Source organism: Ictalurus punctatus, chromosome 2 (genome assembly GCF_001660625.3).
Source record: "Ictalurus punctatus breed USDA103 chromosome 2, Coco_2.0, whole genome shotgun sequence".
Lineage (NCBI taxonomy): Eukaryota > Metazoa > Chordata > Actinopteri > Siluriformes > Ictaluridae > Ictalurus > Ictalurus punctatus.
The window spans coordinates 12,532,030-12,549,510 of record NC_030417.2 but is presented as its reverse complement, the minus strand read 5'-3'; the positions used below and the strand labels follow the sequence as shown (position 1 = coordinate 12,549,510).

General features: G+C 40.8%; 2 protein-coding genes and 1 long non-coding RNA gene across 4 annotated transcripts in view; 2 read left to right on the top strand and 1 right to left on the bottom strand.

Annotated features, from left to right (window-relative positions):
- The first annotated feature begins 695 nt into the window (after positions 1–695).
- On the top strand, positions 696–10,763 carry coil (coilin p80). 2 transcript variants are annotated; one of them, XM_017451067.3, is made up of 7 exons: positions 698–1,064; positions 2,209–3,547; positions 5,776–5,865; positions 7,945–7,992; positions 9,149–9,218; positions 9,912–10,000; positions 10,597–10,763. In XM_017451067.3, the coding sequence occupies exons 1-7, from the start codon at positions 781–783 to the stop codon at positions 10,654–10,656; spliced, it is 1,980 nt and encodes a 659-aa protein (XP_017306556.1). In that variant the 5' UTR covers positions 698–780; the 3' UTR covers positions 10,657–10,763. The 2 variants fall into 2 exon arrangements, with proteins under 2 accessions (XP_053543865.1, XP_017306556.1); XM_053687890.1 differs by lacking the exons at positions 7,945–7,992; positions 9,149–9,218; positions 9,912–10,000; positions 10,597–10,763 and adding an exon at positions 6,744–7,935 and having other exon boundaries at positions 696–1,064.
- Positions 10,764–11,368: 605 nt separating this feature from the next.
- The window catches only part of LOC128635341 (uncharacterized), a 69,132-nt gene continuing 63,019 nt past the window's right edge, over positions 11,369–17,481 (bottom strand). Inside the window, exon 3 of the long non-coding RNA XR_008398318.1 lies at positions 11,369–11,731. This is a non-coding gene — a long non-coding RNA (uncharacterized LOC128635341). The remainder of the gene's footprint in view (positions 11,732–17,481) is intronic.
- Positions 13,335–17,481, top strand: part of rab11fip4a (RAB11 family interacting protein 4 (class II) a) — a 49,572-nt gene continuing 45,425 nt past the window's right edge. Inside the window, exon 1 of the mRNA XM_017484290.3 lies at positions 13,335–13,591. Within this exon, the coding sequence (XP_017339779.1) occupies positions 13,436–13,591 (156 nt within the window). The 5' untranslated portion in view covers positions 13,335–13,435. The remainder of the gene's footprint in view (positions 13,592–17,481) is intronic.

The following is a 17,481-nucleotide window of genomic DNA, read 5'->3' as shown; positions in this document are numbered from 1 at the left end:
TTTATGACTCGAGCCTGAATTATTTTACCCTGCACAGAGTTTACAAGAATCGTTCGTACACAACCAGTAACCTTAGCTTAGTATAGAAGGCCTCATACCATGGCTTGGTTTGTTCTTAGGAACGTCAGTTAACTGTTGATATTTGCACACCACGAAGTAGGCTAGGCTAACGACAGTTCCAGGTTTTGACTATGAACGTTACCTTCACTTGCATATCCTCCCGCCCCCATATATATTACACACACTGTATACTAATAGTATTATACAGTAACTGTTCTTCCTGTGTCTGACACAATACTAGTATTACTGCTGCCTAACAACTTAAGCTCTATAGCTAATGTCCCTGTGGCTCTATTAGCTTATCTGTAATGTCACCTAACATGCTGACCTCATTGTGGGACCACATGACCCCACAGAAGCCATTTGAGTTGTTTAGATGTTAGGTGACAAACAAACAAACAAAGTAAAACCCTGGAGCTATGCATGTACAGCAACCCTCAAGTTCTTTATCTAGTATAAAGCAAAAAACAAAACAAAAAAAAACACAAGAACTATGAAGCAGACTGAGACCACTTTATTTTCACAAACGTTTGCTTGTGGATGACTTTAGAGGGGTCTGTTGCTCATTTGTTGTGTTCACAAAGGCACATAAAATGCTCAGTCATCTATCTGAGACCACTTGGAGCACTCAAATGGAGCCATTAATAGGCCCTGAGGAGTGAAACGAATGAAGAAGGTTCGCTTCCGCAATTCTCCGTGACGTCACCAGCAAGTTCCCGTATGTACAAGCTCTTCCTGCGTTCACACGGGAACATGGCGGCCTCCAGTCTCAACGCGGTTCGAGTTAGGTTGTATTTTGATTACCCTCCTCCTTCCATGCCCGACTGCCGCATGAGCTGGGTGCTGGTGGATTTGAATAAATGCCGTGTTGTTGCAGATTTGTGCAGCGTGATTAGACAAAAGTTCGACTACAGCCGCAAAACGGTGTTAGACTTGTTCATTGAGAATTGTTTCCTTCCTCCTGCTGAGAACATCTATTTGGTTCGTGATAATGACAGCATAAGGTTTGTATGTACTCATGTTCATATTGCAGTATTACACTCCTATCTGGATTCTTTTCTAGGTGAAAGATTTTTCTCTCCATGATAAAGCAGACTCATTTCTAACTAGGCTTTGTTTAAGCATAGATTTTGTTTTTGTTTTTTAAATCCAAATGAGATTTCTTACTCAATAGCAATCCACATTCTGTACTGTGACAACAATAAGATGTGTTGAGCTGATGTTAGGTGATTTGAAACCTCGAGAAAGTCCTTGAGGTTTGGGGCATCTTGGTGCCAGGTCCAATTAAACCATAATTTAACTGAAATAAGTGGAGCCTTGACAGTGTGACACAACCAGACATAATGATTCGAATGTTAAAAGTCACCGAATTCTTAATCATGAGAGCTTTAGTGTAGAAACACCTGTATACTTGCAATTATTTAAATTATGTGTTGCATCAAATCGTGCCGATATCGTGTAGGCCGAGAGCATGGCTGTTGGGGCCAGACGGGTTAATTTGAGCATTTCAGAAACTGTACGAGTTTACGCTGAATGGTGTGGAAAAACAAACAAACATCTAGCGAGCGACGGTTCTGCAACTCCTTGTTGATGAGAGAGGTCAAAAGAGAATAGCCGGAATAGTTAAAGAGGACAGGAAGGCTATGGGAAGTCAAATAATCACCCTTTATATAACCGTGATGAGTGGAAAAGCATCTCGGAACACATTGAACCTTGAGGTGGATTTGCTACAACGGCAGAAGACCTCTCCTGTCAGCTAAGAACAGGAATCTGAGGCCACAGTGGGCACGATAATTCAGTTTACAGACATTCAACCAGTCAATCTGCAAATTGTGCTTAAATATCATCATTAAGAATTCAGTGGCTTTGAACATTCATCTTTCTACCGCTTGACATATGACTTAAGAATCACCATAGTAATTACTGTATGTAATTAGTTATGTTCCCATTTTTGAGTCAATTTTGCAAATATAATTAGAAACCACTGTATTAAATCCAGTTGCTATAAAAGATATTGGCTAAATGCCCAGCTTTTCATGATATTCTACTACAATTAAACCTCATGAACCCTTCCCCACAGGGGCCAATAGTGCGGTCTTTTAGTTGCTTCTGTAACTGAGATGCTTCTTATTTTCTCATCATTAACAGAGTGAAGGTGTCCAGTGTTTATAGTGAGTGCGTAGGGAAAAAAAGATGCAGAGAGGAAGAAGGCTCATTTCAAGCACCGGCGAAGAAGAATAGACACGAGGAGAACGGTGTCGCCCAAGCAGCAGGCGCAACAAAGAAAAAGAAAAGACACAAAGCGAAGAAGAAGAAGAGGGACGAGAAGCAGTTGGAGTCTGGAGATGCCTTTAAAGCAGCCTTCCCTGATAAAGAGCCTTCATCCTCAAAGGCACAGACTGAGAAGAGCAGCAAGAAAGCTTCAGCATCTTCTGTCCTTACTAACGGAAAAGCGATTTCATCAGGTCCGCATAATAAAAGCTCAGACTCTTCAGACAGCAGTGAGGAGGTCACTCAAAAACCTTCTCCACTCAAATCCAAGTCCAAACACACACAGGTTGCAGCATCCAAACGGCATGCGGTGAGAAAAACCTCTTCCTCAGATTCATCCTCGTCAGAAGACGAAAAAGTCCTTGTGAAAAAACCTCCAAAACCATGTACAAGCTTGAAAACCTGTACCAGTACTAAGACATCCAAAGAGCAGACGTCTTCTGTTGCACCCAAATCCACTACAAACTCTACAGCGGCCAAGAAAACACAAAAAGAGTCTTCTTCAGATTCGTCCTCGTCAGATGATGAAGCTTCAGCAGCAGCCAGAAGAGCAAACGTCCCTGCAAAGTCCACGACCACTGCCTCAAAACCTCAACCCCAAACCACGGCAGCATCATCCTCAGAAGAAGATGATTCCAGAAAAGGGGGTTCTAAAACAGCGTCCTTACTGCAAACAGGGCCACCTTTGTCCAGTCGTCAAGGTGAAGCCAGCAAAAACCCCATGTCCAAAAAACCTTCCGCAAACTCTAAAACGTCCAAAACACAAACAACAACTTCAGATTCCTCCTCGTCCTCTGAAGACGAAGCCTGCAAAGCAAACGTCCCTACAACACCCAAACCCTTTAAAACGGCACGAGCACAGACGCAGCCATGCTCAGACCCATGTGCTGTGGTGGAGAACGGCGTGATTTGGACTCCGTCCACTCCAGTAGGAACGATGGTCCAAGACAACAAGGACAAAGCGGAGAGCTCTGAGTCGTGCAGCAGTGACACGGAGCTGGTGATAAAGAGGCCGAATCCTCTGCTTGTGGCTGGTTTGACCCCTCGGGGAAGGGGCCGGGGGTTCCCGGACAGGGTCAAAGGTCGAGGAGGGGTCAGGGGTGGCTTTGGCAGGGCCAGAGGAACGCCTTGGAAGCAGAACTTTCACCATGACTATGACAATGAAGTGCAGAGGAAGCAGAAAGAGATCCAGACTAACAAAAGCTTGGTGCTGCAGGTGAGTAAGAGCTGTGAAACTTGTACGTGACCTACAGTCACTGCTGTAATGTGGCTAAGTTAGTAATAAATACAAATATGATTTAATATTAAATGAATGAATGAAACCGAATCAAAAACACTTCAAATAACACAACAAAATTGCTAAGCCGTAGTTATCATTTCGACTCTAGAGGCCGCTCTCGTACTGTATAATGACAGCGGACTCTTCTCAGCCGCTCCCACAACGGACACAAAAGGGATAAACTATGGGTGATAACTGATAGTTCCAGCAATCAGTTATCGGTGCCGATTAATTGGCAAAACCGATCACCCGGCCGACCTCTAGTCACCATTTTGAAACACTTTTTTAAAATGTTTTATAATGTTATAAAATGTCATGAAACATTTCAAATGCGTGAAAGTCTTTCTACAATTATGGCGTTGATGGCAGTGGAAAATATTTCACATCCAGATGCAAACAAGCCCACCTAATCTGTTATCTGCCGTTTAACTTGGATAAGACAACAAATGTAATTAATTTGCGGACTCTTAATAGCAATGACGTGAACAACAATGATGTTATCACAATGATGTTGTTTTATGTATATTACAGTGGATATAAAGTCTACACACCCCTGTTAAATAGCAGGTTTTTGTGATGTGTAAAAAAAAAAAATGAAACCAAGATAAATTAAGTCAGAACGTTTTCTAGCTTTAGCGTGAAGTTTTAACCTGTTAAAGTGGAATAAACAACAATAAATAAATAATAAAAGAAAACTGTACAATAACCTGGCTGCATACATTAATACTTAGTTGAAGCACCTTTTAGATTTTATAGCCACATTCAAAAGTGTAAGAGTCAATCAGTTTGGCACATCTTTACTTTGTCAAATTGTCTGGGCCTCGCCTATGCACAGCCCTCTTCAGGTAACCCCACAGATTTTTGATTGGATTTAGGACTCCTTTCTCCAATCCAAAACCTTGAACTTGTTTTGGTGAACCCATTCCTTTGTTGATCTGGAGGTTTGCTATGGGTCGTTGTTTTGCTGAAAGCTGAAATTCCTCTTCATCTTAAGTGTTTTAGCAGAAGTCTTAAGATTTTGCACCAAAACTGACTGGTATTTAGAGCTATTCATTATTCCCCTCACCCTGATTAAAGCCCCAGTTCCAGTAGAAGGAAAACAGCCCCAAAGTATGATGCTGCTGCCACCATGCTTCCCTGTGGGGATGGTGTTCTTTTGGTGTGCTGTGTTTAAAAATAAAAAATTAAAAAATACAATCTTTACATATTTTATGCCAAACATATCTTTTGGTATTATGGCCAAAAAGTTCAACTTTGGTCTCATCAGACCATAACACGTTGTTCCACATGGTTTTGATAGATTGGATGTATTTTTATTATTATTATTATTATTTTTTGGTTAAAAAAGGCTTCCGTCTTGCCACCATAGCCCAGAGATGGAAGAATTCAGGAGATTGTCGTCACATGTAGGGAGCAACCAGTACTTGCCAGAAATTGCTGCAATTCTTTGAATGTTGCAGTAGACCTCTTGGCAGTCTCTCCTGATCTTCTGATCAATTTTAGAGGGACTTAGTAGTTTATTATTAATTAGTATTTAACATGAGTTTGAAGGTGATTGACTGATTCTGAACACTGCCACATTCCCAATTATAAAAGGGTGTGCACACTTATGCAAGCTGGCTATTAGTCTGTTTTTTTTGTTTTTTTTTAAACCCGAAAAATAAATGGTAAATGGCGCACTTGTATAGCGCTTTTGTATAGCGCACTTCCAAAGCGCTATACACTGTGTCTCATTCACCCATTCACTCACACACCAATGGTAGCAGAGCTGCCATGCAAGGCGCTAGCTTGCCATCAGGAACAACTTGGGATTCAGTCTTGCCCAAGGACATTTCAGTAAGTGGAGTCATCCACATCGAACTGCCAACCCTATGATTAGTGGACAACCCGCTCTACCACCTGAACCACAGCCACCCCCCGGCCACGAAAAACATTTCTGGGTGTTTGTTACTTGACATGTTAAGACAGTGGGTTTTATTTTATTTAATTTTTTTTAAATCTAAAGTTTGCACTTCTTGTTTTGCTAACAAGTCTATGTCCATAATCAACAATTATGCCTAACTCGGTGATCCACACGATGAATGAACCACAGGTTCCTTCAGTGAGGCTCATACATTTTTGATTACATCTTTGCAATTAATATTTCTTTGTGTGTTGTGTTGCAGAATCCTCCAGAGCCAAGCCCCAAGCGGGATTACAGCACTCTGCCTCTCCTCGCTGCTCCTCCTGCAGTGGGACAGAAAATTGTTTTTAAGGTATTTTTTATTTATTAAATAAATAAAACCCTGTGCATTAATGTTTGTGTTAATGTATTATCTTTTGTTTTGGAGTGCTTCTTTTGAACTGTTGGCTGACAGGGGGCACTAATCACTCACTCTGTCATTTTGTGTAAGGGCAGTTTATGTGCAGTTTTAGGTTCACACTGAATCTTGCACTGTGTGTCCGTTACCTATTTGAAAGTGAAATGGTTTATTTATAAGTGACTTGTTTTTATATTTGCGTCATTGTACGGCTTTTGAGTTACTGTAATAAGCTAAGCTACAGCTAGTGTGTGTGCTTCATTTTTAACAGCTTAAGATGTTACTGATACAGTTGCAATCAAAATGATTCAACCCCCATCGCAAATCAGGTTTATTGTCAATTTACAGACTTTGATCTGTTTGCAATGAACAAATCAAACAAAAGCAATTGAAATAGTTCAACACAACGAATGCTTCAAGTGGTTTCCCGAAATTCAACTGAAAAGGCAACGTACGACTTCTCCAGTCTCGAAATTATTCAACTCCTTCATGGCAAGCATGTTTAGTACTTAGTAGAGCACCCTTTTGCTGTTATGACCTGCTGCAAACAAGATGCATAGCCAGACACCAGCGTTCCTGAGGAATCTTAACCCATTCCTCATGAGCAATGGCCTCCAGTTCAGTAATATTCTTGGGTTTGCGTGCTGTAACCGCCGCCTTCAAATCCCACCAGAGATTTTCTGGTGACTGTGATGGCCCTGTAGAATCTTCCAGGACTTCTGTAACCAAGTCTTGGTGGAATTTGAGGTATGTTTGGGATCATTGTCCTGTTGGAAGGTCCAATGACACCCAAGCTTCAGCTTCCTCACAGACGGCATGACTTTTTCTCCTAGGATTTCCTGATACTTCAATGAATCCATCTCGCCTTCCACACGCTGCAGGTTTCCAGTGCCAGAGGATGCAAAGCAGCCCCAGAGCATCACTGAGCCACCACCGTGCTTGACTGTAGACAGAGTGTCCTTTCTTCATTCTTCTTCCTCCAGATATACCACTGATCCATCATGCCAAAAAGCTCCAGTTTTGTTTCATCGCTCCACATACCAGAATCCCAAAACTTCCGTGGCTTATTTATATGATTTTGAGGCAACTTTTCTTTTGCTTTTGGGTCAGTAGTGGTGTACGTCCTGGAGTTCTGGCTTGGAAACCTTCTGTGTTCAGTACGCGCCTTACTGTGCTCACTGAAACCTCAGTGTCTGTTGCCACTAATTCTTGCTGCAGGTCTTTTGCAGTCACTTTTGCAGTGTTTTTCACAACTTGCCTTCTCAGAAATCTGGTTGCAGCCATTGATTGCTTCCTTTTTCTGCCCCATCCAGGTATTTCATGTATTTCATGCCCCTAGCCAGTTAAGGTATTTCATGTGTTCCAGCTCAAGCACACCTGGTGCAACTAATGAAGCCGTTGTGTTGAACTATTTCAATTGCTTTTGTTTGATTTGTTCATTGCAAACATCTGAAAATCTATACATTTTGACAATAAACCTGATTTGTAATGGGGGTTGAATAATTTGGTCGCAACTGTATAATGATATTATAAATTGCTCGTTTTTATACATCACCCCTGAACTCTGGAACAGCACTCGAGAGCATGTTAGGAATGCTAGTTCAATTATTCTTATTAAATCTAGATTGGAACCTGTTTAACCTGACCTATTCTTAAATATAGTTTTTCATTATTCATAGTAATTCTTGTAGATTTACAGTTTATTCATTTGCAATTAACGTTAAACTTTATCATAAATACCTTGTTTGAACCGTTTTCATTTTCCGTATGTAAAACACTTTACGTAAAGCCCTTATTTCATCTCATTGAAAGACTATACTGACTTTATTTATTTATTTTATTTCTATTTTATTCTTTGTAACCAAGTACCTTAATCAACTTCAGTGTTTGTCTCTGTGATTTTAAATAACTGTAATGATGTAAAAATATTTTTAGAGAATAACAGGTCATCGAGTTGTTGTTAATGTTTTATTTATTACACTGCGTTCCTTATTATTTATTGAACTGCTCTATTTTTTCCCCCCTCCCCTACAGCTTTTAGAGCTCACTGAGAACTACACCCCAGAAGTGTCGGATTATAAAGTAAGTTTTACTACTGTCCGTACTGTTCTGCTGGCATTGACACAGAGCTTTATCTAGGACCATAAAAAAAAAAAAGAAACACTTATGAGCATTTCTCATTTTAATAAAACTTGCTTTTACTAACATTGCTGCACCTTTACTTTCATCCATTTTCCTGGCATTTTGCCACAAGGAATTTCTTTAATCCAGTTAACATGGATTGCATGATAAACCCATGTCAAGTTTCAAGAAATTTATTTATTTATTTTTTTTAACCTAACCTGTGCATCAACACAGTGGAGCGGAATTGTTGTCAAGGGTGATGTAAATTTGACAGTTCGTTATACTCATTTACCTTTAATCACTTGGACAGCAAATTCCAATCTTCTCCTGAATAAGTAAGTTATAAAAGGTGCAGTTTTAGTTTTTAAAGTCAGCAAGCTCCAAAGAGTTTTATTTTTTCATATATATATATATATATATATATATATATATATATATATATATATATATATATATATAATATAATATAATATAATATAATATAATATAATATAACTTTTTTTATACTACAGCAATTTGCCAACAATTACAACTTTAAATTGATTACTGACACATACTTTTCATCCCTTTATAGTTATACAGCTAGTCATTTTCAAGCATTCGCACAAAATCCTGTGTCATGGCAGCGCTGACACTGGAGACTCCTTCCATTAAAAAATGTTCAAAGTTATTGTTAGTCTTGTATGTGTGGAGCATCAAGTCCCTGTGAAATAACTAGAGTAGAAATGATAACATTCTACTTTCTCCCAAGCGCATTAATATAACCCTGTGATTTGAATTACAGCCAGCGTAACTGTCAGAGTTGCTGTTCTAGAAAATTAATCAACACCTCCTGACCTTTTACATTCGACGCTGTGCTTTAAGTAAGAATTGACTTGCATAGTACGTCAGTCCCAGTGAAGAAGGCGTGACCTTTGCGCGTGGCAGTTTCAGTGTCGCTAATTGCTTGGTATTGAATCCTTTGTTGCTTTAAATTTTCTTAATGTCTCCAGAGGAGGTTGACATTCTCCCAAAAACTAGTCTTCCAATTGCAGTGCTGATTGTGTTATTGTTATGCCATTTAAATCATCCTGTCTGATTCAGCTTCTGTATTATTATCCCCACCCCCCGCCAGGAAGGGAAGATCATTGGTTTTAATCACAGCACTAACATGATTGAACTGGAGCTTCTGATGCAGAGTCAAGGTAAATCATGCAGCTAAGTTGGAATTCTATACATGTACATTATATCGTTATGTTCTATACAAACACAACATACATTGCACGTCGTGCATATCTTTAATTAGACAGCACACAGGTGTTACACATGAGGTATTGAAGCAGTACTGGTCTGAAATGCTGGCTTACTATGGGCTTGTATTAGACTTTTGACACGCATATTGACAACCGGATTTACCGTTTCTTGCATCAGGATCCAAGATAAAAATTGCCTCATAGTACCCCCGTTGAATGCTTGATTCTAATTGGTCAGAAGGTGTTCATCTGCAATTTTTTTTTATATTAAGTTGCTCGTTATTGCTTTTATAGTAACATCTTACATGGGGACCTGAAACACGGCAGGGAAAATCTGCAGGACTTTGAGTGCTTTGTGGTTTCTTGGTAAATAATTTTTTTCAGGAGAGTTGGGGAACAAAAAAGGCTTTTGAGGGAGCAATTGTTTATAGCTACTTTAACGTAGGTGAACCCCATTATTGATAGCAGAACGTGCCATCCTAGTCTGTTCCTTACGTAATGTAGCTCGCTGTCATCACATCTAGGCACAAGTTGGACTTTAATATTGGAGTGAACGATTAATATAATACTAATGTGAAATCCGTTGTGTTTTAACATGTTTTAATCTCAGCCTTGCCTGAGTTATGATGTGTCTGTGTCTTGTAGCCCGAACTGAACCTGGGAAGTTTGATCTGGTGTATCAGAACCCAGATGGCACTGAAAGAGTGGAGTACGCGGTCACTCTTGGTTCTCAGGTAACATACGCATACACACATGTGCACGTATTCACCAAACCACAGGTTAAGTTTTCGCAGAGAGTATTGCAGGCATCATCGATATCTCTAAGTACCGACCAGTTTTTGTACTGGTTGCTTTTTTTTCTAAAAAAAAATACAGTGGGATTTTACGGAGCTTTTTTTTTTTTTTTTTTTTAGAAAACCTAAATGCTATAATGCACAAAAATGTATTTTTTCAAGTAGGGGAAGGCTTGTAATGTGGTTTAGGACACTGTGGGACACTTGCTGTAATCTATAGATATAAGCAAAACTCTAAATGTAGCCTGATGCTGCAACATTTAATGGGCAGCCATCTTGGACACCCCCTTTTTATTTGCTTAAGATGCATTTTCTAGACCCCATGCCCAAGCATATCTTGGCTGATGAATTACATTTGGTGTAATGAGGACATTATGTGCTGTACACTTCACTCTTTGCTAAAGTTTTATTTTCAAAATATCACATGACTAGCAGGAAGAGCAATTAAAGGTGAAGCAGGCATGTCTTTGTGAAATGGTATAATGTGTGAATGTGAGAGTGTGATAACAGTTCTATCTTTGATGTGTTTTCCATAGCTGACTGAGCGTTGGGAGTCGCTGCTCGAGCCCAGGCTAATTGTGCAGAACACAGACTGAGAAAAACTTGATTTGACATCCAGATTTAGTTCTTAAAAAGCACTTTTGTATCAATGTCTTTTTAAGTGAATGTGAACATAAACTGAATAAATGTGTTTTTTTATATATATATGTATACACACTGGTGTTTCTTATTTTCTGTAATGTATGTACAGACAGGAGGTAAAATATGAAGTACTGTATTTCTCCTACTTACAATTAGAAAACATCTGACATTTTGGAAAGAATCTTTCAGACTTCAGAAATCCCCTATTCTACTGACCATCACTTCAATATAATGGCCAAGGGAATTCAAACAAGTGGAAATATAAGGGGACAAATTACTCACTTGCAGTTCTGAAACTATTTATCTTTGTTCAAATGAAATACCATTCTCATAAGAGCAATTTTACAAATATATACACTATGTTGCCAAATGTGTGTGGACACCTGACCATCACAGCCGTATTTGGTTGTCCTCCAAACTGTTGCCACAAAATTGTGAGCAGAATTGTTTAGGATGTCTTTGTATGCTTTAATATTAAGATTCCCTTTGTATGCTTTAATATTAAGATTCCCCTTTGCTGGAACGAAGTAGCCCAAACCTGTTCCAGTATGACAATGTCCCTGTGTGCAACGGGAGGTCCATAAAGAGATGGTTTACTAAGGTTGGTCTGGAAGAACTCAAGTAGCCTGCAGAAAGTCCTGACCTCAACCCCACTGAACACCTTTGGGATGAAATAGTATGCAGACTGCAGCCCAGGCCTTCTTGCCAGACATCAGTGTCTGACCTCACTAATGCTCTTTTGACTGAATGAGCACAAAGCCATGCTCCAAAACCTAGTGGAAAGCCTTCCCAGAAGAGTAGAGGCTGTTATAGCAGCAATGAAGGGGACCAACTCGGTATTAATGTGCATGGTTTTTGGAAAGGGAGGTTCAGCAAGCACGTCTGGCTGTGATAGTCAGGTGTCCACATACTTTTGGCCAGATAGTGCATATACTATACTACTAAGCAGGGGAATTTCTTACCCTTTTAGGCCGTAAGTGACATCCAACCACAAGGTGGCCCCTGCGAAAAGCTGCTTGACCCTTTTCACTGAAAGATACAATATAAACACATCATGTACAGTAGAAATGTTTACAGTCTTGTAGATACAGCTCAAGAACTTTAGTTAATGTTTGCATCAAATATCAGAATAGGAAAATGTGGTCTCAGTGACTTTGACCGTAGCATGGTTGTTGGTGCCAGATGGGCTGGCTTGAGTATTTCAGAAGCTGTTGCTCTTCTGGGATTTTCATAGTCTCGAGTGTTTACACAGAATGGTACAAAAAACATTCAGTGAGTAGGAGTTCTTAGGCTGGAGGCGCCTTGAGAGAGGTCCGAGAAGAACGGCCAGATTGATTTAAGCTGGCAGGAATGCTATGGAAACCATTGACCACTCATTACGACCATGGTAAGCAGAAAAGCATCTCCGAATGAACAAAAGAACAGGGATCTGAGGCTACAGTGGGAACAAGCAAACCAAAAATGGACAGTTTTGGAAGATTTTTTTTCTCCAGGGAGCCATAACAAATTGCTTATAGATAGAAATGTCCCAGCTATTAAATACAGTCTGCTCTAAAATAATCAAAGCTCTGGAAAACATGAATTAAATAGGGAGTTGACTTTTACCTGTGTTGCATAAGTGTTTTGCAGAGAACATTTGCAACATTATGCTACTCAAATAAATGTTTGTGTTAATACTGTTCATATATATATAGATAGATAGATCGCACGGTGGCTTACTGTTTAGCACGTTCGCCTCACACCTCCAGGGTCGGGGGTTTGAGTCCCGCCGGAGCCCTGTGTGTGCAGAGTTCTCCCCGTGCTGCCAGGGTTTCCTCCGGGTACTCCAGTTTCCTCCCCTAGTCCAAAGACATGCATGGTAGGCTGATTGGCATGTCTAAGTGTGTGAATGTGTATGTGATTGTGCCCAGGGTGTACCCCGTCTTGTGCCCGACGCTCCCTGGGATAGGCTCCAGGTTTCCCCATGACCCTGAAAAGGATAAAGCAGTATAGAAGATGGATGGATATATATATATATATATATATATATATATATATATATATATATATATATATATATATATATATATATATATATATATGAGAGAGAGATCCACTTTTTCAATGTTCAGGAAGGGTGCCAGTAATTCAGATGTGGCATGTGAAGTTTTTGGTTAAAAATTTAATAGCATGGTCACAGATTTCTTCTAACAGAGATTATTTCTTTTTTCAAAATGGAGGTTTGTGTTTGTTTGTTTTTGTAACGTATTTTTTTTTTATCACTTTAGTATATTTTATGGCTGTAATGTAATTTCATCATCTTTTTTTTTCTTTTTTTAAAATATTGTCTTCTATTTGCCTTGGGTAAAGTGCTTTAATATTACTTCTGTTTGTGCAAAAGGGTTAACACATTTCAGTCAGGAAATGTAGAAATGTATTACAGAATGTTCAAAACCATAGCGTAAACCACTTTGTTGTTTACCACGAGGACTGTTTACTTAGCCATTTAGATTTTAATGGACTTCCACGCGCCCCTGCATTTACCTCAGTGAGGCGAACAGGAAGTGGGCGGAGTCTCGGGTTGTCGTCACCACCATCACCTTCCCTCCGATCATATGGTGATGCTGATGCTGATGACGAGGATGATGATGATGATGAAGCCAACAGTAACTCGGAGATGATGGCAGTACCACTCCAGCTCTCTCTGGTGTTCGTGTAATCGCTATTTTTGAACGCTGTTGATGATCATAAGCGATGGAGGGTATTTCCTCTTCCCGGCCCGAGCATCTGGTGCTGTTAGTGAGTAAGCTGAAGGAAGTGTTCGACATGTGTGATGAAGATGAAGACGGATTTATACGAGTTGAGCACTTCGTGCATCTCGGAAGGCAGTTCGGCCAAACGGACGAGGAGGTAAAACTGACCTGTATATTCTTCATATCGTGTGTAGGCTGTTATATGTTCTCCTACTCTTTGTGATCTGTGTTAGTGTTGTGTTAAGTCACACTTATCAGTAATAATTGATATCATCATTACAGATGTGTGTTTATATAAGATATCAGTATTGATAAGTGTGTGTGTGTGTGTGTGTGTGTGTGTGTGTGTGTGTGTGTGTGGTCTCAGTCAAACAGGTTGGGATTACTCATTTTTGTTATGCATGCATTTTATTCAGCCTGTATTTGTCCTGAATGTTTTTGCACTTGTTATGACGGGCACCTTCCTTCTGCTGATTATTTGCATGAGTCTGATCAGTGATTAAATACACGCTGACTATTGGGTGATTCATCGTATGTGGTTATATGAATTAGTAGCAGAATATCGGGCGGAAGTATTATAATTAGTATTATTACTATGTGGGGGGATACGGTGGCTTAGTGGCTAGCATGTCTGTCTCGCACCTGTGGGGGTTGGGGGTTCGAATCCCGCCTCCACCCTGTGTACGTGGAGCTTGCTTCTCGCCGTGCTTCAGGGGTTTCCTCCCCCAGTCCAAAGACATGCGTTGTAGGCTGATTGGCATTTTGTAATTGTCCGTAGTTTGTGATTGTGCCCTGTGATGGGTTGGCACCTCGTCCATTGTGTCACTCAGCTTGTGCCCTGCGTTCCCTGGGATAGGCTCCAGGATCTGGATGGATGATGATGATGATGATGATTAGCACGTTCGCCTCACACCTCCAGGGTCCCGGGTTCGATCCCTGTCGCTGCCCTGTGTGTGTGGAGTTTGCATGTTCTCCCCGTGCTGCAGAGTTTTCCTCCGGGTACTCCGGTTTCCTCCCCCAGTCCAAAGACATGTGTTGTACTGTGATTGGCATGTCCAAAGTGTCCGTAGTGTATGAATGCATGCGTGATTGTGCCCTGCGATGGATTGTCACCCCGTCCAGGGTGTACCCCGCCTTGTACCCGATGCTTCCTGGGATAGGCTCCAGGTTCCCCGTGACTCTGTAGGATAAGTGGTACAGAAGATGGATCATCATCATCATCTTCATCATCACATGTTGTATGAACAAATTAATATATAAACAGGGTTTATTTCACCGTATTTCTTCAAGCGTATGGAGGTTTTTCACTTCGTACCTCTCAAATTTACCTGAACATTCTCTCTATAAAAGAGCCAAGGTATTTAATTTTGATGTATCATGGTGATCATTGTAACACAGCCTGACCTGACTGGAGTGCAATAGTAGAACAGAGTCGAGTATTTTTGGCCAGCAGCGCGCAACGTCAACAAGATTTTCCCCTCCAATTAGGGTTAGATTGTCATACAGTATAATTAATTACTCGCTCTCTGGATGGAAACAGTGGTGCTTTATGTCCTCTTTGAATGAGGGAATCTTCAGTGATGGCCGTGACACGAAAGCATGCTTTGTTTTCTTCTTTGTGTGCAGTGTACGGTTTATGAACATGGCTGGTTATGTAGGTTAGCTCAGTTAAAGTCCTAGCGCTAGACTGATTTAAAAGAGCTTCCAAGTGAGCTCTTTTAGTAGAGTTTTCAGACAGGTATATAAAGCAATCCACATCCAAAAGCAAAGGGATGTTCCTCAGGAATCTGATGCCTGTTGTACTCACGGTATGTGTGTAACAGTGTAACACCTTGAAACACTGAATGTCTTGTACCGTCGTACTGTGATTAGGATGCTGTTTGTTTGGCCAGTAAAGAGTTTATGTGTTTCCTTTACACATTTAGTGACATGATGAATGACAGAGTCCCCCTCGCTGTGCATAACAGAAAGGCAGTAAAATTTTCCCAGGTTACACCATCAATATTAACATTAGATGTAATACAGGTCTAGTACACAGATCAATATGATCCATCGTCGTTTTTTTAAAACTATATAAACCTTTACAATGTGTTTCATTGAATTCATCGTGCATTTATCAAGAAGTGTTTAAAACCTACTCCCATGGGACCGGAAATAGGCCTCGTTGATCAAGCTAGATCTGAAAGGATTTTCGAATACATCGTTGGTAGGAACATGTACACAAGAAATGTGGTATTTATAAAATCCTGTCATTTCAGAACTAAAAAACGTTTGTATTCCCACTCGTGCTCCTGAGTGTGTGTAAATTATGGATAAAAAGACTAACTAATGTAAACCTCGTTTGATCCACTTCTAATCATATAATTTGCACGGATTACTGCACTTTTCTATACGGATAGATGCCCTTATGCAGAGCAACTTATCGAAGTGCTTTGGAGTGTCGGTCAAAAAAACATCCTGGTCGTAGGCGGAGTTTGAATAGAATTCAGATTTATTTTCTTACAATGATTTTATTTTGTTGCATTACTTAAAATATTTATATATAATACATGCATAAAATACGGGCGCACAGGGGCTTAGTGGTTAGCACGTTCCGCCTCACACCTCCAGGGTCGGGGGTTCGATTCCCACCGTGTCCCTGTGTGTGCAGAGTTTGCATGTTCTCCCCGTGCTGCGGGGGTTTCCTCCGGGCACTCCGGTTTCCTCCCCCAGTCCAAAGACATGCATGGTAGGCTGATTGGCGTGTCCAAAGTGTCCGTAGTGTGTGAATGGGTGTGTGAGTGTGTATGTGATTGTGCTCTGCGATGGATTGGCACCCTGTCCAGGGTGTACCCCGCCTTGTACCCCATGCTCCCTGGGATAGGCTCCAGGTTTCCCCGTGACCGTGAAGGAAGGATAAGCGGTATAGAAGATGGATGGATGGATGGACATACATTGGACCTATTTTAGACGCAATGTAGTGGCATCTTTCATATTTTCATAAACGCCACCTGTGATCCTGGTCAGAGCCTAAGAATAACATCCTGAGTCAAAACAATGCCCATGGCCATATAAGGTCATTTTAAATTCCGTTATCACATTGCTTCGTATTACATGGCCATTCAAATGTGCGAATGATGGTTGAAGGTACACTCATGGCATCTAATGTTTTATTTTATTCCATGGACATTCAAAAGAATGTAGGGAAAAAATGTCAAACGTGCGCAGAGTGAAAACTATTTTATTTATACAGTATCTCACAAAAGTGAGTACACCCCTCACATTTTTGTAAATATTTGATTATATCTTTTACTTTTTAAATAACTCAACACTAGCCATTAATGTCTAAACCACTGGCAACAAAAGTGAGTACACCCCTAAGTGAAAATGTCCAAATTGGTCCCAAAGTGTCAATATTTTTTGTGGCCACCATTGTTTTCCAGCACTGCCTTAACCCTCTTGGGCATGGAGTTCACCAGAGCTTCACAGGTTGCCACTGGAGTCCTCTTCCACTCCTCCATGACGACATCACGGAGCTGGTGGATGTTCAGTTTGAGGAAGGCCCATAGATGCACAATGGGGTTTAGGTTTGGAGACATGCTTGGGCAGTCCATCACCTTCACCCTCAGCTTCTTTAGCAAGGCAGTGGTCGTCTTGGAGGTGTGTTTGGGGTCGTAATCATGCTGGAATACTGCCCTGCGGCCCAGTCTCCGAAAGGAGGGGATCATGCTCTGCTTCAGTATGTCACAGTACATGTTGGCATTCATGGTTCCCACAATGAACTGTAGCTCCACAGTGCCGGCAGCACTCATGCAGCCCCAGACCATGACACTCCCACCACCATGCTTGACTGTAGGCAAGACACACTTGTCTTTGTACTCCTCACCTGGTTGCCGCCACACACGCTTGACACCATCTGAACCAAATAAGTTTATCTTGGTCTCATCAGACCACAGGACATGGTTCCAGTAATCCATGTCCTTAGTCTGCTTGTCTTCAGCAAACTGTTTGCGGGCTTTCTTGTGCATCATCTTTAGAAGAGGCTTCCTTCTGGGACGACAGCCATGC